General features: G+C 39.4%; 1 protein-coding gene across 3 annotated transcripts; it reads right to left on the reverse strand.

Annotated features, from left to right (window-relative positions):
* Positions 1-1,612: 1,612 nt before the first annotated feature.
* Positions 1,613-20,313, reverse strand: LOC147464892 (uncharacterized). Of its 3 annotated transcripts, XM_086517017.1 has the most exons (4): positions 19,993-20,313; positions 18,424-18,451; positions 18,284-18,363; positions 1,613-2,092 (listed from the first exon to the last, which is right to left on the reverse strand). In XM_086517017.1, the coding sequence occupies exons 1-4, from the start codon at positions 20,086-20,088 to the stop codon at positions 2,000-2,002; spliced, it is 297 nt and encodes a 98-aa protein (XP_086373143.1). In that variant the 5' UTR covers positions 20,089-20,313; the 3' UTR covers positions 1,613-1,999. The 3 variants fall into 3 exon arrangements, 1 of the variants encoding a protein (XP_086373143.1); XR_015188735.1 differs by lacking the exon at positions 19,993-20,313 and adding an exon at positions 19,102-19,597 and having other exon boundaries at positions 18,284-18,451; XR_015188736.1 differs by lacking the exons at positions 18,284-18,363; positions 18,424-18,451; positions 19,993-20,313 and adding an exon at positions 19,102-19,597.
* Positions 20,314-25,210: the final 4,897 nt, after the last annotated feature.

The raw sequence follows: 25,210 nt of genomic DNA on the forward strand, positions 1-25,210 counted from the left end.
ACAAGTAGATTATATTTATGCAATGCTATTTTCATTATGAATGGATCATAGTTTTTCCCCCTTAAAATCCTGGCCACTTCTAAGTGCTTAAGAGGCCAACTTCCTTATACACGATGCATGCACACAAAGTTAATCGTGGTGCATGAATAAGCACAACCATGCAATGGACCTATATATCAAGGTCTTAAGGTTGATGCTTTAGAATGACACCCCATACAATCTCTAGAGGCAAAGTGTAGAAGGACTTTCAAAGGTGGAAGTGAGGCTATTGCTCCCAACACCGAACCCCTTCAAGTGCTTCAGTTTTGTGATCTACACATTTGAGGCTTTGAAGTTTGCTTGCTGGCCATTTACAATCAAAACATAAGTATTTATACATTTTTCTATTAGCATCAAAGATCATGCTTGCAAACCTACATGTGGCTCTCACCTCTACAATCAATACTCTTGAATGTCATCTTTTGCTTGCAAACCTAAATGTACAATCAATACTCTTGATTGTCGTCTTTTGCTTGTTAAATATATATTCTCTTATTCCTATGCATAACCTTAGGGAAATTCTCCTGAGTAGAGAAGACATGATCTTATGCCATGCTATGAACATATTAATCACTACTAGTAGGGCCGGCCGCCGAAGGCGGCCTCTCTCTCTCTCCCCCTCTCCCTCTTTCGCGTGCAAAGGGGCTTTTTTTAGTTTTGGACTTTAACCTTCAGGTCACAGATTACGACACGTTAAAGGGCTCCCCCTTCCGCCATATTACGTTAGTAGATACAAGCGTATGCCATTGCTTGTACACAATGTTCGGGTAAAATGATTTTCAAAGCCTTACACAACTCCTTTTGGTGACTCTTCCACACAAAAATTTTTAAATATTGAGCTTTTTTTTTTAAAAAAAAACTTTTCCTCAAAATCTAGGCAGGGTTTTTCCTTTTCCTCTTGCTCTCACCCGGCATTTTTGAATTTTGAAGCGGCACGATTGTAAGCTGAGACACACTTTCCCGAACAATTAGGAAGATATAAAGATGCATGTAGAACTCCCGTAGCGTCCAGCCATCTTGACGAGCAATGTTTTGAAGCAACACTCTATAGAAGCCTAACAAAAGCTTCCTCTTATTTGCATCACAAGTATGATCAGACCAGACTACCATGTATCCCAATACTTCTGACATTTCTCCTACCTCGGCACTGCTAACAAATAGTGCCACACCGTACACCAGTGCTTTCCTACATAATGTTCAATCTTCCACATGATTCACTCTTTGCTTGCTTAAAGCACAAGATGAGCAAGCACTGCAACACTCCCTAGTGGAGAAAAGCATTGATTAGGAAAGAATCCTCGCTTGATTATAGCATAAGACAGGGTAGAAAGGAGGCTGACATCAAATCAATTTTAGAAAAAAACCTAGGCTGAGTGCAATCCCGCCTATAAATTCTGAGATTTACCACTAATTTCAAAATTCGACGGTGAGGAAACCTACAAAATTTAGAGGAATTTATGTATAAAAACATTCAATACACCTCACCTCCTCAAACTTTCCGTGTAGGTTTTCCAAGTTTTTGTAAAAAACATATATATTTCGAGCACCGCATCAAATGAAAAGGAAAAGGGAATTGAACAAAAAGGGGATGTAAGCTTGTTGAGCTAAATTCATGTTACATTGGGATTTACATAAAGACTCAGTTCAGGAGCGATGTACATGGCTGATAAGAATTCAAATGTTGGCACTGGCAGGGTGCGGACATCGGTGCATCATTGTGCTGGCTGGGCGAGGGGCTCTGGCTGGGTCAAGGTACACTGGTTGAGGGCACGCAGGTGGGTGCGGTGCAAGACAACCACCATGTTGATTTGTACTTGTGTCAGGGGCCTACTCAAAGCCTCCTGCTGGGTAAAGCCTTCCTGAACATGTTCACACAGAAGAACATGAAAAATTTATCTTCGCTCCTCTGATGCCTTATAGCCAGAAGCTCACTTATCACATACAGCATCCCCAGCCTTTTTCAAGTGGAGGCATTTGTGTAGGTGAGTTGCGCCAATAAAAGCTCTTGTTCTCGCCTCACAGTTGCTAGAGATTCGTACTCTGTAATCAATCTCTGTAGAACCCGTCAATTTTTTTATCAGTTGAAAACATTATCGCATCATCAGCACTGAGAATGTGGCAATTCAAAATCTCCAGATGGGACTAGTCATTCAGAGCAATCAACAGCTATGCAATTGACAAGATATTTAAAATGCACATTCCTGTGAGATTGGTGTCTTTTAGGGTTTAAGGTTATTGGTTTAGGGTTTAGGGTTTAGTCCCCATAAAGCACTTAGTTCACTCCAGATAAAAATTATACCACTTCTAACTCTTATAAAGGACAGTGAATGCAATGACCTGTTGAAATATCTATGATGAGCCCCCGAATATGTGTGCATGTGACGTGCATGCTGTGCAGGGATTAAGATCAGGGTCAAGCCTCAAGGTCAAGCAATATGTTACTAGTGCTAGATTCTTGAAGCCAAACAGGGAAAAACAGGAAAAACAAAATCAAACGAAAACAAAAGTGCTCTCAAAACAAACTGCACCCACAGCCATGCACCCATCAATAGACACAGCACACACAGACACACATACACACCCTAAAGTATCTTAAGGGCACGAGAAAACCAAAACACAGAGCCAAAAACAAAAGAAAAGTACTTTTACGTCCGGCTTCACCCGTTGTCACATGACACATCCAACCCTAAGTGTCCGTGGACAAGCTACAGCATAACCAAGGTTCAGTTCAGTCAAGTCAGTCTAGAATAGGAAGTGATTTGGCACTTTTGTGAGTCTACTCGTAGACCGTGCATGCCCAGGCACTTAGAATAGATGCATATCCTCTGGTTGCACACAGCACGATCATCAGCATTACCATCAGAATCCATCAGGATCATTTTCCAGTGCATTAAACATATTTTCCCTATTTTTGACATTTTTCACTTATTTATTAAGTGACTTTTGTTGGGAAATTGGGTAGGGCAAATTCCATAAGATAATATATAAGGAAACCAAGGCTAGCATTCCATAGCAGAAGAGGCAGCAGGAGCATTGCTCAATAGGCAACTTCTCAACAAGAACTTCCAAGAACCCTGGCGTTTTCACCATTGAAGGCCTGACGTTTTTCAGCTTTATGACCAGCGTTCTCAGCAGCCTTGACCAGCGTTTCTAAGCCAACAGATTTCCATCATCAAGCAGCATCAGATCGGCGCTTGGAGCCCCATCAAGCTGGCGTTTTTCAGCATGCAAGACTCAGCCAATCCAGAGTTTTCAAAGACCTACAGACTCAGCGTTTTTCAGCCCTAAGTTCAGCGTTTTCCAGCCACAAGAGGTGATTCATATACAGATAATTACCTAGGCTGGGTACTAGTGCAATTGTATGGGAACACTCCCCAATGCCTACTCGTAGCACACACTGGCTATGCTCATGTGCAATCAAAGGGTATGCAACTAATCTAAAGTGCCTAAACATGGACATCCTGCGTACAAGCTCACAAGGGTGTCAAACCACTAGCTAGGCTGTCCTAAACCCTAGAAGTAGAAATTAGAGCTTGTCCACATGCACAGAAGGTTAGATGTGCTCGTGACATCCCCCCCTTTTCAAGGTGAGGTATTGGTACCGAGCTCCATGGATGCCATGGAGTCCGCCAACAACTGCGGGGAATCTGCAAAAAAATCTTCATAGGCCCGCTGTATTGCGTGGGTGCTACAATATTTGAACTTCAAAAACGACTGCAGTGCTTGCTTCTTTGGGCCACGCTAAAAGCGATGCAGAATAATTTGCTTTGGCTCTATGTCTTCAACTTTGTCTACAATCTCGGGTCCATCCTCTTCAAGAACCTCCTCTAGGGATCTCGCTGAAACAACTTCAACCAGAATTTCATAGACACACCTTTACTTTTTGGATAACTAGCAAAGAACTATGCTTCCTAAATAACTGTGGGTGGAATGTAGACGAAAAATGTGATGAAGTGCCAAACTTTTCAACGAGTACATGCCAAAAATGTGATCTTAACTTGATTTTTCGACCTAAAACTATCGACTCGACAAACCATAAAGGAAATACCAATGTTTGACGGACAAGCGTGCTAGTGCTTTTGCGGTGATTGTGGTTTGCCAAGAAATTAACATGCAAAATCTACTGACACTAGCTCGTGCAACCCGCCTAGGGTCTCGCTCGCTCTTACGAATGGTATAGTAAGGCCTCCGGCCGGGGCTCACGCATGCCAAGTTCCAACACTATCTACATTAACTTCTTTCATGCATCTCTCTCTCTCTCTCTCTCATATATACATATCTATATATATATATATATATATATATATATATATATATATATACATATATATATATATATATATATATATATATATATATATATATACATATATATATATATATATATATATATATATATATATATACATATATATATATATATATATACATATACATATATATATATTTTATATATATATATGTATATATATACATATATATATATATATACAGATATATATATATATATATATACATATATATATATACATATATATATATACATATATATATATATATATATATGTATAGTATAGATGAATATCTATATAGATGTGTAAATCGTTTCCGCATCTCCAAATTTTGTTAGTGTCTTCTCAATCATAGTTTGTATGTCTCTTAATCATAATTGGTATATCTCATTGGTATATCTAAATCCTGTACATATATATGTACATACATACATACATACATACATATATATGTGTGCCACTTCCCCCAACTTGCCAGCCCCGTTTTCATGTGATTACTTGCATCCCTTGTATTCGGCACTTTCTTATGATATTGATCATTCGTTCGCGTCCCTCACTCTCGTGTCCCTCTTGCGTTCAGTTTTCAAGTTGCGTTCTTGTGTATGAATTTGCTTGCCTGCAGGTCCCGTTTGCATCGCAGGTGAGCCGGCGCGGCCCCTTTTCCGCGACGCCCCGAACGAGGGGTCACACTTATATATATATATTTTATATATATATATATATATTTATATTATATATATATATATATATATATATATATATATATATATATATATATATATATATATATATATATATATATATATATATATATATATGTATGTATGTATGTATGTATGTATGTATGTATATGTATATATACATACATACATACATCTATATATATATATATATATATATATATATATATATATATATATATATATATATATATATATATATATAGATATGTATGTATGTATATATGTATGTATGTATATATATACATACATACATATATACATACATACATATCTATATATATATATATATATACATACATACATATATGTATATACATACATATATATACATACATATATGTATATACATACATATATATATATATACATATATATACATATACATACATACATATATATATATATATATATACATATATATACATATACATACATACATACATACATATATATATATATGTATGTATGTATATGTATATATATATATATATATATATATATATGTATATATATGTATGTATATATATATATATATATATATATATATGTATATATATGTATGTATATATATATATATATATATATATATATATATATATATATGTGTGTGTGTATGTATGTATGTATGTACATATATATGTACAGGATTTAGATATACCAATTATGATTAAGAGACATACAAACTATGATTGAGAAGACACTAACAAAATTGGGAGATGCGGAAACGATTTAAATAACAAAGACAAGGTAGAACAAAAGAGGTACTTGATTTATGATAGCAATCATAGAAGATTACGTGTATATATATATATATATATATATATATATATACATACATGTATATATGTATACATGTATACATGTATAGTATAGATGAATATCTATATAGATATGTATATGTATACACATATATATATACATATATATGTACAGGATTTAGATATATCAATGAGATATACCAATTATGATTAAGAGACATACAAACTACGATTGAGAAGACACTAACAAAATTGGGAGATGCGGAAACGATTTAAATAACACAGACAAGGTAGAGGTACTTGATTTATGATAGCACTCATAGAAGATTACGAGCTTCACATAGATGAACTACCAGGATAAGGCTTGACTAATGAGTGCTCTATAGATAAGAAGCTATTAGCTCTGGAGTGGTAATCAAGGTCGTCGTTTTTATTTGAGACCTCCTTCCTTTATAGTAAAGGAGCCAGGATAGCTTCCAGCATACGCAAGTGCGGCTATCTTTACAGGTGTTGCCTAGAGGGCTTTCGGCATATGTGAGTGCGGGTTACTTTAATGTGTGTACCTTGACAGGTGTCCACTAAAAGACTTTAGTACAAATATTTTACAAAAGTAAAGCATATCTTACGTGACAGCTGAGTGCTATGTGACATCCTTGCTTAGGTTGCCGAGACGCGAGATAGCAAATCAACAATATTATTTTTACAACTAGGGACATATTCATAAGTCACATCAAAATGACTCAATAAACCCATCTGTATATGCGAGCATTTCCCACTTTTCCTGCATTCTTTTCTTGGAGGAACTTATCAAGATTCAAAATGCTTTAAGTCACTCCTTAGTGTGAAAGGGATCTCCAATAGAAATAATCGGAATGATAACACAGCATTCACACCAGCTAACAGTTCTCGTTGAATTGAATGATACCGCTGCTCAGCATCTTTGAATCTTTCAAAAGTCCATCTACAAATGATAGGGGTATCATTTACTTGTTCACACAATATACCTCCCATGCTTCTTCGGATGCGTTTGAATATACAATCAAAGGATTATTGGTAGAAATTTGTAAGGGAGGTAGTTTCTGGCAAATCTCCTTTATCTTATGCACGGTGATAGACAAATTCTCAGACCAAAAGAAATCTTTACTCCTTTCTAATTGTTTGGATGGGAGTAAATCCTTTGCAAGATGAAGGTATTGTGGTGCTATCCATTGTAGACATCCGACAAAGGATTGAATCTGTTTGCGATCTTGCAGTTGATCCGGAAAATCCAATAATTTCTTCAAAAGATGGTCTTGTATTTGTATGCAACTAGAGGAGATTTCCACCCCTAAAAAAGTAGTGTGTGGTTGACAAAGCTCCATTTTCTTTAGACTAAGCACTAATCCAGTGGTTTAGAGCTTTTGCAAAAACCTGTTAAGATGCTTGATATGGCTGTCAATGTCCTTAAAGTAAACAAGGATATCATCAATATACAGTAGGAAGAATTTCCTGCAATCTGAAAATAAAACCTCTATGCGTTCTTGACAGAGTGATGGGGCTGGCTTTAGTCCCATGGGCAATACAGTCCTTTCAAACATTCCTTGTGGGACTACAAAACTGGTTTTATAGCGATCACCAGGTCGTATTTTAAATTGCCAAAACCCGCTCTTCAGATCAAACTTTGAGAATACCTTGCTATCCTTGATTCTGCGAAGTAGATCATCCTTCAATGGTAAAGGAAATCGCCTTGCTTCAAGCCAATCATTAATTGGTTTATAATCAATCACTAGCCGCTTCTTCCCTTGTTTCTTTTCTGAGTGATTATTCACATAAAAAGCCTGACACGCAAAAGCATTGTTAGAGAGAACTATTAAACCATTTTCAAGCAGCTGATCAATTTCTTCTTTGCATAGCTTCGAATCTTCTAAAGACATTCCAGGATGAGTAGACTTCAATCCTGCTGATTGTGAATTGCCAAGGAGTGAGACCCAATATTCTTCTTTCTCCCAGAAAGTTAAAAGATTTTCATTGGTTTGTTTGGCTAACTGAGTGGCAATTGATTGTAGCTCATTGTGATGTTTTAACTTTTCTGCTTCAAACCATGCTAAAAAAAGCTCATTCTTTTGTGGATTAAGGAGTGTGGGAATTCTCCCAAAAAGCAAAAGAGCTCCACGAGCTTTAGTAAGCACGATGTAGGATCGGTCATCTAAACGAAATCGAATAGAGAGATTAGGGTTCACTGTGTAGGGTGTGATTTAAGATATAATATCAGCTCCGATTATAAGATCAGTATTGGGATTGTGATTAAAATAAAGACTGACCTATAATTTAGCGTATCCCAAAGCCATTTTGCATATTACAATCTTACAAATTCGCCCACGAGTATTATTGGCATGAGAAACAGTGATACCGTGGGTTGCCAAGGAGTGAGACCCAATATTCTTCTTTCTCCCAAAAAGCTAAAGGATTTTCACTGGTTTGTTTGGCTAGCTGAGTGGCAATTGATTGTATGTAGCTCATTGTGGTGTTTCAACTTTTCTGCCTCAAACCATGTTAGAAAAAGCTCATTCTTTTGTGGATTAGGGAGTGTGGGAATTACCCCCCCAAGCAAAAGAGCTCCACGAGCTTTAGTAAGCACGATGTAGGATCGATCATCTAGCCGAAATCGGATAGAGATCCTGGTTCACTATGTAGGGTGTGATTTGAAATATAATTTCAGCTCCGATTGTAAGATCAGTATTGGGATTGGGATAAAGATAAAGAGTGACCTACAATTCAGCATATCCCAAAGCCATTTTGCATATTACAATCTTAGAGATTCGTCCGCGAGTATTATTGGTATAAGAATCAGTGATACCGTAAGCAAGATCTTTGACCAAACGTTGAGGAACCAGAGCTTTGTTAGTGTATGAAACAACAGACCCCGAATCCCATAGTGCATCAAGTCGAAAAGACTGCTCATGTAAAAATTTGATCCAAGTTTCAGAATAGAAAGCACGATTATACTTGGGATCAAAATTGATGATACTGCAATTATTTATAGGCAGAGTAGGGACCTCGTTGGTAGGGGCTTCATTAGCAATTTCTGTCATAGCAATTACATCAGACAGATCATTAACAATCCCATGAACATGATCAATCTTAGTCTCAAGGGTAGCTAACTGATTTTCAACAAAACGAATCTCTTGCTGCAATTGATCACACTTGATATGTATCTCCTGTATAGCCTTTAGAATAGCCTGATGATTTTTATTGCAAATTTGAATATACTCACAAGCTTCTTTTAGAGGATGATCTCGAGAAGTAGAAGCTTCATGTATATCTGTGTTTAGTTGTATTGATGATGGATTCTGTTGATATCTTTCCTGATGTCTACTTGTTTCTTTGTTGGCAAAGAAATGGCTAGAATCAGGTTCCATTTTCTGATTCATCATCCTGCATCATTCTTCTCTTTGAGCTATAGCAGGGGCTTCTTCAACCATATCCCTAAAAAGGGGTAGTGGCTCAAACTTTTGTTGATCTTTTCGGGACAGGTAAAGCTTAAGAGGAGGATATTTGTTTCTCCATTCTTTTAGCTCTTCTGATGAACTCGAACTTGACTCTGGACTAGAGGATTGAACCCTTCTTTGCTTAGGAAAGGAGAAAGGTTTTCTTACCATATTATGTAGTCGAGGTTCATTGTCATCAGAAAAGTTAGGCTTGTCAGAAGTCTTTAAGATAGAAAAACTTTCAAAAGTAGATTCCTCATCAGCATCAAAATCAATATATTTTGCAATAGGGAAGTCCTTTTGCAGGGTATTGCAATAGATTACCTCATATTCATATCTATCTTTCAGGATAGCATTTCCAATGATCTTTTTGGGCATTTTGGTGCGATATGGCCAGGCTTGTTACAGATATAGCATATAACTTGCCTTCACTCTTCTTTACTCAATTTTCTTTTCTTGCGAATAACCTTGAATCTTTTTCCAAATTTGTTTCGGCGGGCTTTGACCTTACAACTGCATTCTTTAGAGGTTCTGCATCCAAATGCCTTAGCTTTCGTCTCTTTTTCACAGAAACTGATATTAAATCTCTTTATCTGCTTTATTTCCTTTCTGACTCTTATTCTAGCACACTCCAAGTCTGTAACTTCATCTATGAAGAATTTATTTATGCTAAAGAAAAGTTTTCATCTACATGCAAACCTGCTGTTTTAATCCTTTCCTTAATCAAGTTAGAGAAAGGCCCAAGAAAAGAATTCACATAATACTGTTTATACTCTGCTTTGAATATCCACCAGGAAAATCATACATGAGTTGTGTCATGTGCTGTTGATATTTCTTAACCTGGGTTAAGTCACAGAGTTTGCTTCTGAAAAAGCTTCTTTGTTGCGTTCCAACATCTTGTTAGTAGATCCCAAAAACTGCATAACAAGGGCTGCAAAAAATAGAGAAATCACATTATCAAAGTTTTCTCGTCCTTCAGGACCACCTTGCATGATATAGGCTTTATTGTCCAGACTAAGGTCATCCCACCAGGCTCTCAGCATTCCCTGAAAACCTGCAATAATCATAGACACAGATTGTCTCTGTGTCAGATCCTTATAGTTGATTCCATAATGGGCTTAGTTGTAGATAAATTCGAAAACCTTCCAGATCTGTTCTTGAGAAAGACCATCAATGTCGAATGTTGTCATATCCCCGATCTTTGTTACTCCTTTTAAATTCGAGGAGTTTGACGAAGGTGATTCCACTTTGACTCCTCCTGTTTCCATTTTGATAAGATTCATTACCCAATCTTCTTCATAAGAATGAAGCATAATCTCGAAACTGATTACTGACTCATCATCAGAGGAAACCTCTAGGATAGGAAATATTTATGGTAGCAGCACATCTAGTTCCTCTTCCTCATACAGCATGCATGCATCATCTTTAAAAACTGTCCAGTCACTATCCTCTAGTAGGGTAGTTCTAACAGCTTTACCTTATTGTTGTCGTTGCTCCCAAGTTTGGACTTGAGCATTAATTCCCCATCTAGTTTGGAAATATTTATGGTAGCAGCACATCTAGTTCCTCTTCCTCATACAGCATGCATGCATCATCTTTAAAAACTGTCCAGTCACTATCCTCTAGTAGGGTAGTTCTAACAGCTTTACCTTATTGTTGTCGTTGCTCCCAAGTTTGGACTTGAGCATTAATTCCCCATCTAACATTAGGATTAAACCCATCTTCTAAATCCTCTGTTGCAAATGGTGACATATTTGTAGAAAACTGGGTTACTGATTCAATAGTGGGTTCATGCGAAACGGTTGAAAACATCCTTCGAAAAGTTTGGTCACTAGATTGATTATCATACTCAATTACTTGCACGAGCTTTGCTTCTTTACCCTCTTTCTTATCTTTCATTTCTTGATAGAATACCCCCCGGGGAAAAAGAGGTGAAGACTAAGTAAGCAGGGAAAGTTTGTTAAGTACCTGGTACTGTAAAGCAGTAAGCTCTTTCAGAGCATTAGTGTGTCAATTCGCAGAAGACTCCAAAGGTTGTAACCACGTATTTGGAGAAGGCACGATATATGACATACAATGAGACAAATCTTTATCATTGATATCCTTATGATTCAAGACCGCAATTCCATTAGCAACATAAGCAGAAGCCATGATGTGGTTGCATAATTTACATCGGAATAAACCTTCTAAATCCTTGTAACTTTCTGGATGAAGATAGGTCAGAGATGGATGTGATCTAACAGATGAAGTCGATTCAACAGAGCTCGATGTAGAGGTATAGTACTGGGAATTAGACAATACAGATTCCAACTACTTCTTGGACTCTGATCGACCAAGTATCTTATACTGGTCTGTAGAACCTAGCCTTTGCATTTGCAAAAGAGTTAGTGCAGTCACTTCATTTAGAAGGGTCTTAGAAATGTCCAACTGCCATTCATGAGGGAATTGGACTTCTTGCCAAGTGATCGTTTCAGGTAAGGTACCCTGAGTGGTCTCGTCAACCTTCATGACAATATTTTGTCCCTTGACAAGAGAAGCATCCTCTTGTAAGTACCCAGAATTGTATACAGAAGGTAAACATGTGTTCACAGTTCTAATGATCATGCGATATGCGACTTGCAGGTGATCTGAACTATATTTGAGATCTAAACCATGGATATTGATTAGCAAAGAGACAATCTCATCGAAGTATTTGTCAGTGAGACTACAAGGGAAGTTAGGAAAGCATTCTATATAGATAGGTACGTTTGAAAGGCTTCCTTGCAAGACATTAATAGTTTGGTCTGCCAAATTTTTATGCATAGTGTCCAATAATGCTCCAATGCATGACACATTCAAGCCTTTGTGAAACAAGGGGATTATGCCTATGGCTATATATCCTATATGCATAAACTCATGACCTTTCTTCAAAGCTTTTTGCATAAAGTCAGAAAACTCTTCAAAGAGATGGATAATATGATTATCCGTCTCACTGTCTCTGACAGTAAGTTTCCCATGTGTTTCATGATACAGCAGGTTGGTTGAAAGGACAAACACCTAACAATGCTTATAGATTTGCGCAGAAGATACCTTTGGGAGGCTCCATTTTCCAGAGGGATTAGCTTCGTCGAATTCGATATGATCAGAAAGTAACTTCTTAAAGCAAGAAATGATCATAGCCATAATGACAGAGGTTAAGGCTTCACACAGTTAGGTGTTGTTGAGCGCTATTAGAGTACTAGGGTGCTAAGCACTTCCTAGTAAACTTGATTGGAAGATGTAAAGAGCTAACAGTGTCTGTGTCTGAGCGGCACCAAGCCTAGCGACGGCGACTTAAAGAGCTATGGGCTTCCAATTTCACTATATGAAGGTACTCATTAATCAGCTTTCAACAATTACCACTTACTGTAATAAAGCACTTAAAGCAACTATAACAAAGCTCTGATACCAATTTAAGTAGGATTTAGCTTATGTTGCTAATGGAATTGAGGTCTTGAATCATAAGGATATCAATGATAAAGATTTATCTCATTGTATGCCATATATCGTGCCTTCTCCAATTACGCGGTTACAACCTTTGGAGTCTTCTGCGAATTGGCACACTAATGCTCTGAAAGAGCTTGCTGCTTTGCAGTACCAAGTACTTAACAAACTTTCCCTGCTTACTCAGTCTTCACCTCTTTTTCCCCGGGGGGTATTCTATCAAGAAATGAAAGATAAGAAAGAGGGTAAAGAAGCAGAGCCTGTGCAGGTGATTCAGTATGATAATCAATCTAATGACCAAGCTTTCCCAAGGATGTTTTCAACCGTTTTGCATGAACCCGCTATTGATTCAGTAACCCAATTTCCTGCAGATATGTCACCATTTGCAACAGAGGATTTGGAAGATGGGTTTAATCCTAATGTTAGATTGGGAATTAATCCTCAAGTCCAAACTTGGGAGCAACGACAACAACAAGGTGAAGTTGTTAGAACTACCCTACTAGAGGATAGTGACTGGACAGTTTTTAAAGATGATGCATGCGTGCTGCATGAGGAAGAGGAACTAGATGAACTAGATGTGCTGCTACCACAAATATTTCATATCCTAAAGGTTTCCTCTGATGATGAGTCAGTAATCAGTTCCGAAATTATGATTCATTCTTATGAAGAAGATTGGGTAATGAATCTTATCAAAATGGAAACAAGAGAAGTCAAAGTGGAATCACCTTCGTCAAAACTCCTCGAATTTAAAAGGAGTAACAAAGATCGGGGATATGACAACACTCGACATTCATGGTCTTTCTCAAGAACAGATCTGGAAGGTTTTCGAATTCATCTACAACTGAGCTCATTATGGAATCAATTATAAGGATCTGACACAGAGATAATCTGTGTCTATGATTATTGCAGGTTTTCAGGGAATGCTAAGAGCCGGGTGGAATGACCTCAGTCCGGACAGTAAAGCCTACATCATGCAAGGTGAGCCCGAAGGACGAGAAAACTTTGATAATGGGATTTCTCTATTTTTTGCAGCCCTTGTTATGCAATTTTTGGGATCTACTAACAAGATATAGGAACGCAACAAAAAAGCTTTTTTCAGAAGCAAACTCTGTGACTTACCCCAGGTTAAAAAATATAAACAGCACATGACACAACTCATGTATCATTTTTCTGGTGGATATTTCAAAGCAAAGTATAAACAGTATTATGTGAATTCTTTTCCTGGGCCTTTTTCTAACTTGATTAAAGAAAGGATTAAAGCAGCTAGTTTACATGTAGATGAAAACCTTTCTCTAACACAAATAAATTCTTTTATAGATGAAGTTACAGACTTGGAGTGTGATAGAATAACGATCAGAAAAGAAATAAAGCAGGTAAAGGGATTTAATACTAGTTTCTGTGAAAAAGAGACGAAAGCTAAAGCATTTAGATGCAGAACCTCCAAAGAATGCAGTTGTAAGGTCAAAGCCCGCCGAAACAAATTTGAAAAAAAATTCAAGGTTGTTCACAAGAAAAGAAAATTGAGCAAAGAGTGCGAAGGCAATTTAGATGCTACATCTGTAACAAGCCTGGCCATGTCGTACTTGAATGCTCAAAAAGATCAAAGAAGTTTGGAAATGCTGTCATGAAAGATAGATACGAATATGAGGTAATCTATTGCAATACCCTGCAAAAGGACTTTTTTATTGCATAATATTTTGATTTTGATGCTGATGAAGAATCTACCCCTGAAAGTTCTTCTACCTCAGACACTTCTAACGAGACTAACTTTTCTGACAACAGCGAACCTCGACTACATAATATGGTAAGAAAACCTTTCTCCTTTCCTAAGCAAAGAAGGGTTTAATCCTCTAGTCCAAAGTCGAGTTCGAGTTCATCAGAAGAGCTAGAAGAATAGAGAAACAAATATCCTCCTCTTAAGCTTTACCTGTCCCGAAAAGAACAACAAAAGTTTCAGTCACTACCCCTTTTTAGGGATATGGTTGAAGAAGCTCCTGCTATACCTCAAAGAGAAGAATGGCGCAGGATGATGAATCAGAAAAGGAAACCTGATTCTACCTATTTCTTTGCCAACAAAGAAACAAGTAGACATCAGGAAAGATATCAAAAGAATCCATCATCAATACAACTAGACACGGATATACCTGAAGCTTCTACTTCTCGAGATCATCCTCTAAACGAAGCTTGCGAGTATATTCAAATTTGCAGTAAAAATGATCATACTATTCTAAAGTCTATACAGGAGATACATATCAAATGTGATCAATTGCAGCAACAAATTCGTTTTGTTGAAAATCAGTTAGCTATCCTTGAGACTAAGATTGATCATGTTCATGGGATTGCTAATCATCTGTCTGATGTAGTTGCTATGACAGAAATTACTAATGAAGCCCCTACCAACTGGGTCCCTACTCGGCCTATAAATAATTGCAGTATGATCAACTTTTATCCCAAGTATAATCGTGCTTTCTATTTTGAAACTTGGATCAAATTTCCATATGAGCAATCTTTTCGACTTGATGCACTATGGGATTCAGGGTCTGTTGTTTCATACATTAACAAAGCTCTAGTTCCTCAGCGTTTGGTCAAAGATCTTCCTTACAATATCACTGTTTCTTATGCCAATAATACTCGTGGCGAATTTCTAAGATTGTAATATGCAAAATGGCTTTGGAAAATGCTAAATTACAGGTCACTCTTTATCTTCATCCCAATCCCAATACTAATCTTACAATCGGAGCTGATATTATATCTCAAATCACATCCTACACAGTGAACCCTAATCTCTCTATCCGATTTCGGCTAGATGACCGATCTTATACCGTGCTTACTAAAGCTCGTGGAGCTCTTTTACTTTGGGGGGTAATTCCCACACTCCTTAATCCACAAAAGAATGAGCTTTTTCTAGCATGGTTTGAGGCAAAAAAGTTGAAACACCACAATGAGCTACAATCAATTGCCACTCAGCTAGCCAAACAATCCAGTGAAAATCCTTTAGCTTTCTGGGAGAAAGAAGGATATTGGGTCTCACTCCCTGACAACTCACGGAATCATTGTTTCTTATGCCCGTGGGCGAATTACTAAGATTGTAATATACAAAATGGCTTTGGGATATACTAAATTGCAGGTCACTCTTTATCTTCATCTCAATCCCAATACTGATCTTACAATCGGAGCTTATATTATATCTCAAATCACACCCTACACAGTAAACCCTAATCTCTATCCGATTTCGGCTAGATGACCGATCCTACACCGTGCTTACTAAAGCTCGTGAAGCTCTTTTGTTTGGGGGGTAATTCCCACACTCCCTAATCCACAAAAGAATAAGCTTTTTCTAGCACGGTTTGAGACAGACAAGTTGAAACACCACAATGAGCTACAATCAATTGACACTCAGCTAGCCAAACAAACCAGTGAAAATCCTTTAGCTTTCTGGGAGAAAGAAGAATATTGGGTATCACTCCCTAGCAACCCACAGCAAGCAAGATTAAAGGCTACTCATCCTAGAATGTCTTTAGAAGACTCGAAGCTATACAAAGAAAAGATTGATCAGCTGCTTGAAAATGGTGTAATAGTTCCCTCTAACAATGCTTTTGCATGTCAGGCTTTCTATGTGAATAATCACTCAGAAAAGAAACGAGGGTAGAAGCGGCTAGTGATTAATTATAAACCAATTAATGATTGACTTGACGCAAGGCAATTTTTTTTACCATTGAAGGATGATCTACTTTACAGAATCAAGGATAGTAAGGTATTCTCAAAGTTTGATCTAAAGAGCAGGTTCTGGCAATTTAAAATACGACCTGCTGATCGCTACAAAACCAGTTTTGTAGTCCCACAAGGAATGTTTGAATAAACTGTATTGTCCATAGGACTAAAGCCAGTCCCATCACTCTGTCAAGAACGCATTGAGGTTTTATTTTCAGATTGCAGAGAATTCTTAATACTGTACATTGATGATATTCTTGTCTACTCTAAGGACATTGACAACCATATCAAGCATCTTAACAGGTTTTTGCAAAAGCTCCAAACCACTGGATTAGTACTTAATCTAAACAAAATGGAGCTTTGTCAACCACACACTACTTTTTTGGGGGTGGAAATCTCCTCTGGCTGCATACAAATGCAAAACCATGTTTTGAAGAAATTATTGGATTTTCCGAATCAACTGCAAGATCGCAAACAGGTTTAATCCTTTGTCGGATGTCTACAATGGATAGCACCACAATACTCTCATCTTGCGAAGGATTTACTCCCATTCAAGCAATTAGAAAGGAGTAAAGATTTTTTTTTGTCTAAGAATTTGTCTATCACCGTGTATAGATAAAGGAGATCTGGCAAAAACTACCTTCCTCACAAATTCTTACCAATAATCTTTTGATTGTATATTCAGACGTATCCGAAGAAGCATGGGGAGGTATATTGTGTGAACAAGTAAATGATACTCCTATCATTTGTAGATGGGCTTCTGGAAGATTCAAAGATGCTGAGCAGCGGTATCATTCAATTCAACGAGAACTACTAACTGGTGTGAATGATGTGTTATCATTCCGATTACTTCTACTGGGGATCCCTTTCACACTAAGGAGTGACTTAGCATTTTGATAAGTTCCTCCAAGAAAAGAATGCAAGAAAAGTGGGAAATGCTCGTATATATAGATGGACCTACAAGCTGAGTCATTTTGATGTAACTTATGAATATGTCCTTGGTTGTAAAAATAATATTGCTAATTTGCTATCTCGCGTCAAGGCAACCTAAGCAAAGATGTCACATAGCACTTAGCAGTGACGTAAGATATACCTTACTTTTGTAAAATATATGCACCAAAGTCTTCTCGTGGACACCTGTCAAGATAAGTGTACTAGAGTAACCTGCACTCACATATGCCGAAAGCCCTCTAGGCAACACCTGTAAAGATACCCGCATGCTAAAAGCAATCCGCACTTGCATATGCTGGAAGCTATCCTGGCTCCTTTACTATAAAGGAAGGAGGTCTCAAATGAAAACGGCGACCTTGATCACCACTCCAGAGCTAATAGCTTCTTACCTATAGAGCACTCATTAGTCAAGCCTTACCCTCGTAGTTCATCTCTGTGAAGCTTGTAATCTTCTATGACTGCTATCATAAATCAAGTACCTCTTTTGTTCTACGTTGTCTGTGTTATTTAAATCGTTTCCGCATCTCCCAATTCTGTTAGTGTCTTCTCAATCATAGTCTGTATGTCTCTTAATCATAATTGCCTCTCTCTCTCTATTTGATTTGTAACCCATATCAGTGCATTCCAAGAGACAACCTTCCAGACAGGGAGCTCCTCAAGCACTTTTGTGCTTAATGAAGTGCACCACATCTAGCATACATGTTGAGCAAGGTAGTGCCAAGCACAACGTTTCTTTTAACAACCTTTCACTAACAATATCATCATGAAATCTTTTACCCATATCAACATCTTGTGTAATGCCACATGCCTTAGCAAGCATGCATTCCACAGTAAATACAACAGTCATGAAAGATACTAACATCGAGCTCCTCCTGCAAGCGAGCAATCTCTTCCCTCTGAGCTTTCAGTCTTTGTGGTCGGGATGCAATCTCCAGTGCTACTGAATGTCACAAATCTATGGCTTCTTGCTTTGCACTTTCCACCTTCTGAGCTTCCTCACCAAGTTGGTCAAGAATCTGCTTCGACGTCTGCACAAAACAACATACATGTAATTTAACTTTCTCTATTGAAAGTAGAAACGTGAAATTTTCAAGATACATTCTCTATTCCTAAGCCATTAGCGCACGACTGTGTGGCATCTCCTTGATTAGAGAGACCTCCCACACCATTCCAGAATCATCAGCCTATTTGGGAGGCTTTTCATTTGCGCTGAACACAGAAAACTGAACACAGGCTAGACTTTCACAACATCTCAAATGTCACGTTTACATTTTTATCAATTTTGAGGCTTAAATCCCTCCCAGAGTGAACTATCTAAATCTTCAGATAGGGCCAATGTATCTTGTCACCAATTCTGGTGCTCTCATGCCATTGTATAAACAAATCAGATGCATGTGCCACATGGGCACTAGATTCAAGCAAAATACGTGAGCCACTATACATGATGCACAACTATACGAGAAAAAATCAGCCTTTCGCTCAAAGCTAAAAGATTTAGTCACAAGTTAAGGAGAACTAACAGCCAAAAGCTCCCTGCAAGCACCACATAGAACTATAATACAAGAAAAAAAAACAAGGTTTTTGCAGGCGTCAAAAAAGGTATGCTAGTGAAATGGAAAATTTTGACCATAAGCCTCCAAAAATTTTATACAACACCATGAAAAAAAAAGATAAATACCTTTATCAAGCTGCTCAGAACTTTCCTATCCGCAAAGATATATTAATACACATCTATCACATGGGTTAAGACGTATATCATATATGGGCCACATATGCACCTCCTCACAGCAGTTAGAAATAAAGATAGCAGATACAAAGGAGTGCCATCTGAGCACTGTACAGGCATCGCAGGCGGAGGAGCACTATATGTCATTGGTATGAGATCTGAGAGTGTTTTCACTGCCTATTTCCAGAGGGGTCTAGATCTTCTTTCCAATGTTATCTACTATACAAACCAGAGATGTCCCATTTTGTATTTGATAAGCATTTGTCGACTCAAAAAGACACTTTTGAGGAGCAAATCACCAAGCATGCCCTCCAACCAGATGACAGATTTCTTTGCATCTTGTACAAACTATCCTTCTGCCAGGAATGGCATCTCACGAGGCACCCTTGCTGACAAAGGTATGCACTTATGGAGGCTGAGATGCCCAGGCATAAAGGGAGATCATTATACGGGCTTCACATACAGCAACGGGTCCAAGACATTCGTTATTAGGGATTGTATGAGTCCCTCCTCCACCCATTTCACTGTGGAGGACCTCGATGCCGTACTGCAAAGGCTTATGTGGAGATACATTGGATGACTCCCACAGTCCCTCGGTTTAAAATCATTTCCATTGTGCGACCCATGCTCCCTCAGCATAATTCCAATGATTGTATCATACCTCACCCCTGTTACAGCTTTCCTCCCCAAGAGACCATACTGACCATAACTAAGAGCCATTAACCATAAGAAAATGGCTACTTCTAAGCAGCTCTCTCTCTCTCTCTCTCTCTCTCTCTCTCTCTCTCTCTCAAAATGCACTGATGAAAATGGAGGATCTTTGTGTCGAAAGGAGGCGCAAGCCTGTGCAATTTCACGGCTTCTGGAAAATTCAGAGGGATTGAGCAGGCGAATGCGGCCGCTGTCGTCCACCATAACACAAGAGCTGAGAACTTCCATTGCTGCTGTGCTCTGTTCGCGCAAACTATCCCGTTTCTTTAAATTCGCTCTCTGTTCAATTCGGCCGCACGGCGCATAGGATTCTTGTCAAGGGAACCTCTGATCTCGAAATTGCTTCTCCTGAAATTTGTGTGTTAAATGCATATGGAAGGAGGTATAAGGGGTATGAGCCTCCCGAAGACCGGCCATGGGAGGGGACCCCCCACCTAGGCACGTTAGCCTCACTCCACGCACTCGCGCACCGTGGGGACTCCACGCAAGGTTCCCCGGGGCACGCTATGACCCGTCGGCGGTGCGGCGGAGCCTGAGGCTACGTGGGGCTAGGGACCCGAGACGCGAGACCCGCGAAGACCCGCGAAACGCAAACGGCCGTCGACCCATGGAACGCAACCACGCCCGAGCCGGTCCCGTTCGAGCCGGGCCCCCGAGAAGGCAACTTGACCCGAGCCGGTCCCGTCCGAGCCGGGCCCTCCTGAGCCGGTGCCGTCCGCGCCAGGACCCCTTGAAGCAACACCTCGTCCCTCGGCCGCGTGCGGGTATAAATCCCCGCCGGGCCCCTTGAAGGTAGAAGTCCCCTCGGCCGCGTGCGGGTATGAATCCCCGCCGGGCCCCTTGAAGAAAGAAGTTCCCTCGGCTGCGCGCGGGTATGAATCCCCGCCGGGCCCCCTCCCCGACGCGCCCAGAAACTGGGGCGTCACAGGAGGGTATGGGAAAATTGTCAATCAAAAGATATTTCTCTATGCGTGTCACTTTTAGGCCTTGCTAGTATGTGGCCACGATTTCAAAAAATCCTTATTAGTACGAATCTATTGAGATATTTTTATCCCACTTTCCCTCTTGCAAACTCTGGAGATGAGTAAAATTAACGGTGCAGCATTGTAGTCCACTTTTGCTAAACTGGGAGTTGGCATGTCTCTCTCAAGAGGAGCCAACCATCAAAGTCTCTCTCAAGCAACTCTCTCTCTCTCTCTCTCTCTCTCCCTCCAACCAAGAGGCAGCAGAGGTTTCTCTCAGGTTGCCTTGGTCGCTCGTGCAATTATGAGACTGCAGCCGTGTCTACAAGTGTGTGGTGAGCGGCTATCGTAGGAGTCTCTCGCTCTCTCGCTCTCTCTCTCTCTCTCTCTCTTTCACGATTTGGGGCAGATTGGCAATCTCGGCCTGATTTGAAGAATGCCGCGAGGCTGCAGGCAAAGTTTGCCAACCAGCTGGGCGTGCTACCGTAATGAGCAGAGAGTGCAGGGCCGTAGGCGATAGAGGCCAGGGGAGAGGGAATCTTATAACAAGGGTATCTTTGAGGATATTGGATTTTCTTTAAAGTGGAGCGAGTATGTCCCTATAAGCGAGTATGTCCCTAGTAGGCTCGACCAATTTTGGAAATGGGCCTTGCTAGTAGTATCGCACCTGAAATTACTTTTCCCCCCCTCCCTCGTGCAAGAATTGAACCCACAACCTAAGCACTCAAAGGCATGTGCCCTAACCACCTCACTCATGCACAACTTCATGAACTATAGGCTCCCTCCCCGACTTTTGACGTGCAAAATTGCCATGAGGCAAAAGTAATCACGAGTGCCTGAGATTACTTTCATGAAAATATCTACGACACGACTATTAAGGGCCCTTCATCCATGTCACATGCCCATTTGAATTATAGCTGAGGTATTCCTTTAGACTTGCACTCGACTTCACATGTTGATATAGAGGTTGTTGGAGCAACATACTATGTCTTTCTACTGGCATGCATGCCAAGTAGCTAGAAGTACAGAGTGCAAGAAGAAAAGGGCCATAGATGCTTTAGACTTGCACTGCATTCGACCTTAAATCTATAAGGGAAAGCATCAGATTTTGATTCGGAGGTTGTTGGAGCAATATGTCGTGTCATTCATGCTCCCATTGATATGCATGTGCATTGCATATAGAACTCAATTGTAATGATTGGGTGCTTACATGCATGTTGCCCACACTTGTGTTGGACATGCGTACACATATATGGATGCCAAGAGGAAGAGGATGAGAGGTTGCATGAATCCAAGAGTGTACAAGTCCCTAGAAACCTAGAACCTTGTCCAAAGGAGGAGCAACCATCTCAAAATGAGACGATGACATGTGCTTTTAGAGTGTAATGACTCTAAGAGACAAGATCTTTGATAGGCAACTCGTCAACGACGTGAATTTTGACAAGTGCACTTTGCATACACAATCTCTAACATGCTCCCTAAGTATGTGTTCTTCTCAAGTATTTGATTACCTTAAATGTCCTATGTCTTCTTGGAGAGAGAGAGAGAGAGAGAGAGAGAGAGAGAGAGAGAGAGAGAGAGAGAGAGAGAGCAAACAAAGACATAGGTCCTTACCTTTTGATATACAATTTCTTCTAGAGGTTGCCTCCATCTTTGAAGAAGAGATCTTTACAATTCCAAGGTACTTAGTAAAGATTTGAAAGATTGAACGTGAGCATCTATCCTCTTTTATAGGTTGTATATGTTGGGGTGAAGGCGTTGTGCCTTGCCCAAGGCCAGACGTTCGATGTCCGGCCGCCTACTAACCACACTAACCTTATTCTTTATATACCAAAGAATAAGGAGCTCCTCATATCTTGGAGGCTTGCTCCACCCACACAACATGCTTCTCATCTCCCGCACCGCATCGCACACACACGCACTCTTTGAATTGGTATCAGAGTTGAGGCCAAGCTTGTGTGCACATTATGGTTTGCGAGTGATTTTGCTAGTGTACATAGAAGCTTCTACGTCGGCATTGTGTGCACGTAGATTGCAGTGCAAGAGGAGCCCATACTGTAGATCTAAGCTTAGGCATGTGTATTCATCTTGTATGGAGCTTGTGCAACAAGCCACTGCTAATTTTTGCAGAAAAGAAGCAGGAGCAAGAAGTGTTGCAGCTCGTTTTTGTTGTTTTCATCTCCCGAAACAGTGTTTTTTGCATATCTCCGGTATATGGAGTCAGATACATATGATCTAGGAGTCTAACCTCGGTTTTGACACATGGTCATACCAGAATTCTAAAATTATGAGCTTTGAAATTTTTGCAGCAATCTACAACAATCTCCAGCTTGGTAGTTTTGGAATCCTACATTGCAAAGCATTATGCGGTTTGCATCTCTGGCTATGTATGTCACATTGTGGTGCTATTTGAGAGAGAATTTACCTTGCATTTGTGTGTGCAAGTGATGATTTGGTATGTGACTTTTGGATTGTTACACATTTGGATGTGGTTTGTACGCATTGTCATTGAGTAGACTTTTCTCCAGAGAGTAGTTTCAACAAGATTGTGTGCGATTTTCTATGTATGCATATGCGGATGTAGATTGATCTTATTACAACTCACAAGTGACGGGTTCATAAGTATACATGTGTTTCGGACAGATGGAGTTGTCCAGAGAGCCACTCGTGTGGGAGTGAGCTTGGTTGCCACAGTTTTGGCATTTGTGTATGCCCATTGTGCATCTTGGATTGAGACAGATTGGTCTTAGACAGGTTTATGTGCTTTTGATTACAATATTACCATATGCATGTGGTAGTGATGTGTTTGAACACACTTGGAGGTTTTTTTCCCCGTGCATTGTATATACGCCCATCACTCTAGGCTTATCTATCTTTCCATTGCACACTAAGTAAAATACTCTTTGTTGTGTGCCTTGAGCTTCCTTGCTCTTCTCCAAGATGTGTGTGTTTTCTTGCAACCCTAATTCCAAAAATTGGTATTAGAGCAGGTTGCGTCCTCCCAGGCTTAGTCGCCAACAACTCCAACACACACCCACTCACTTTCTCCAATTTTTGTGAGCTTTGGCGAGCGTCAGTAGGTCGACAAATACTTCGGGCTCATTTCAGCCTCCATTTCCACTACAAGCAGTACTGCGTAGGCTATTTCGTCATTTTGTGCAAAATTTTTGTCAGTGCCTTTTTTGAATAATAGGTCCCTTATAGTCTTCTATGGTTTGTGCTATGTAGCACGTATTGTTCCCGCTTTGTTTCTCCTCTTTTTTCATATCAAGTGCAGCATTTGCCATGGCTGACAACAACACATATGTGTTCAAGATGTTTGTTGCTGAGGATAGATTGGATGGGGTCAATTACCCTATGTGGGCTTACATGGTGAACATGTCCTTATGTCAAAGGGTGTCTGGAATATTGTGCAAGGCATTGATGTACGTCCTGATTCCGAGGATGTAGGCGATGTTGAGGATGTTGCAGATTTTGGTAGCAGGGTTGCTGTTTCCATAGCTATTTTGCCTACGGCTGAGCAAGCTCGTTGGGATGTAAAAGATGCACAGGCTCATGCTTTGATTGCGTTGTCTATGAAGTGCACTATTACTCCTCATATTCATTTAGAAAAATCTGCAAAACAAGCTTGGGATATTCTGGCTAGTCTTTATGCAAGTCGCAATGAGGCTAAAATTGCATTGCTGCGTAAAGAGATGGAGTGGAAGATTATGCATAAGGAAGATGAGATGGACACTTTCCTTGTTCGTGTCAAGGATATCAATGAGCAACTTATTTATGTAGGCAAAATCATTTCTAACAGTTCCCTTATGCAGATTGTTCTTGATGCTTTGTCAGATTCTTACCAGACTTTTGCTAGTACTTGGAGACTTATGACCCAAAGAAATCCAAAAGTTGTCAAATGTGATGCATTATGCACATTGTTGCTACAATAGACTTCCCAAAAAAAACACAACAAGATAGCGTGCAGTTGAACATGCCTTTATTGCTGCTCAAAGAAAGGTGGTAACAGCAATGTAGCCACTTCTCATGGTTCTTCTACGAGTGGAAAATCACCTATTCCTAATGCCTCTCGTTGGCAGCAATTCGTCTAGGAATTCTGGTGAAAAGGGCAAAAAGAAAATGCATTGCCATTATTGTAAAGCTAATGATCACTTGATCAAGCACTGTCCAAAATTGAAGGCAAAAGAGGCTAAGAAGAAAGAGGCTAGATCAACTATGGGGTCCAATACAAGTGCAACTATTGTAGAGTCTTCTGTGAAAGGAGATTGTGATGTTGATGTAGATGCAGAATGGGCTTTTAATGCAGAGTGTACATATGATCGATTCTGTTGTCCATGATGCATGCATATCAGTTTGCTGCACATTCACATGTGTGGTATTTTGAC

This window comes from Adiantum capillus-veneris, chromosome 1 (genome assembly GCF_014529385.1).
Source record: "Adiantum capillus-veneris isolate H3 chromosome 1, ASM1452938v2, whole genome shotgun sequence".
Classification (NCBI taxonomy): Eukaryota; Viridiplantae; Streptophyta; class Polypodiopsida; order Polypodiales; family Pteridaceae; genus Adiantum; species Adiantum capillus-veneris.

Excerpts from the sequence above, each read along its gene's own strand:
- LOC147464892 (XM_086517017.1), bottom strand. The coding sequence starts at position 20,088 with ATGGAAGTTCTCAGCTCTTGTGTTATGGTGGACGACAGCGGCCGCATT. Across the intron at positions 18,452-19,992 it reads GAAGCCGTGAAATTGCACAG|ACGTCGAAGCAGATTCTTGA; the intron begins GCTTGCGCCTCC and ends TGTTTTGTGCAG. Across the intron at positions 18,364-18,423 it reads GCAGATTCTTGACCAACTTG|TAGCACTGGAGATTGCATCC; the intron begins GTGAGGAAGCTC and ends TGTGACATTCAG.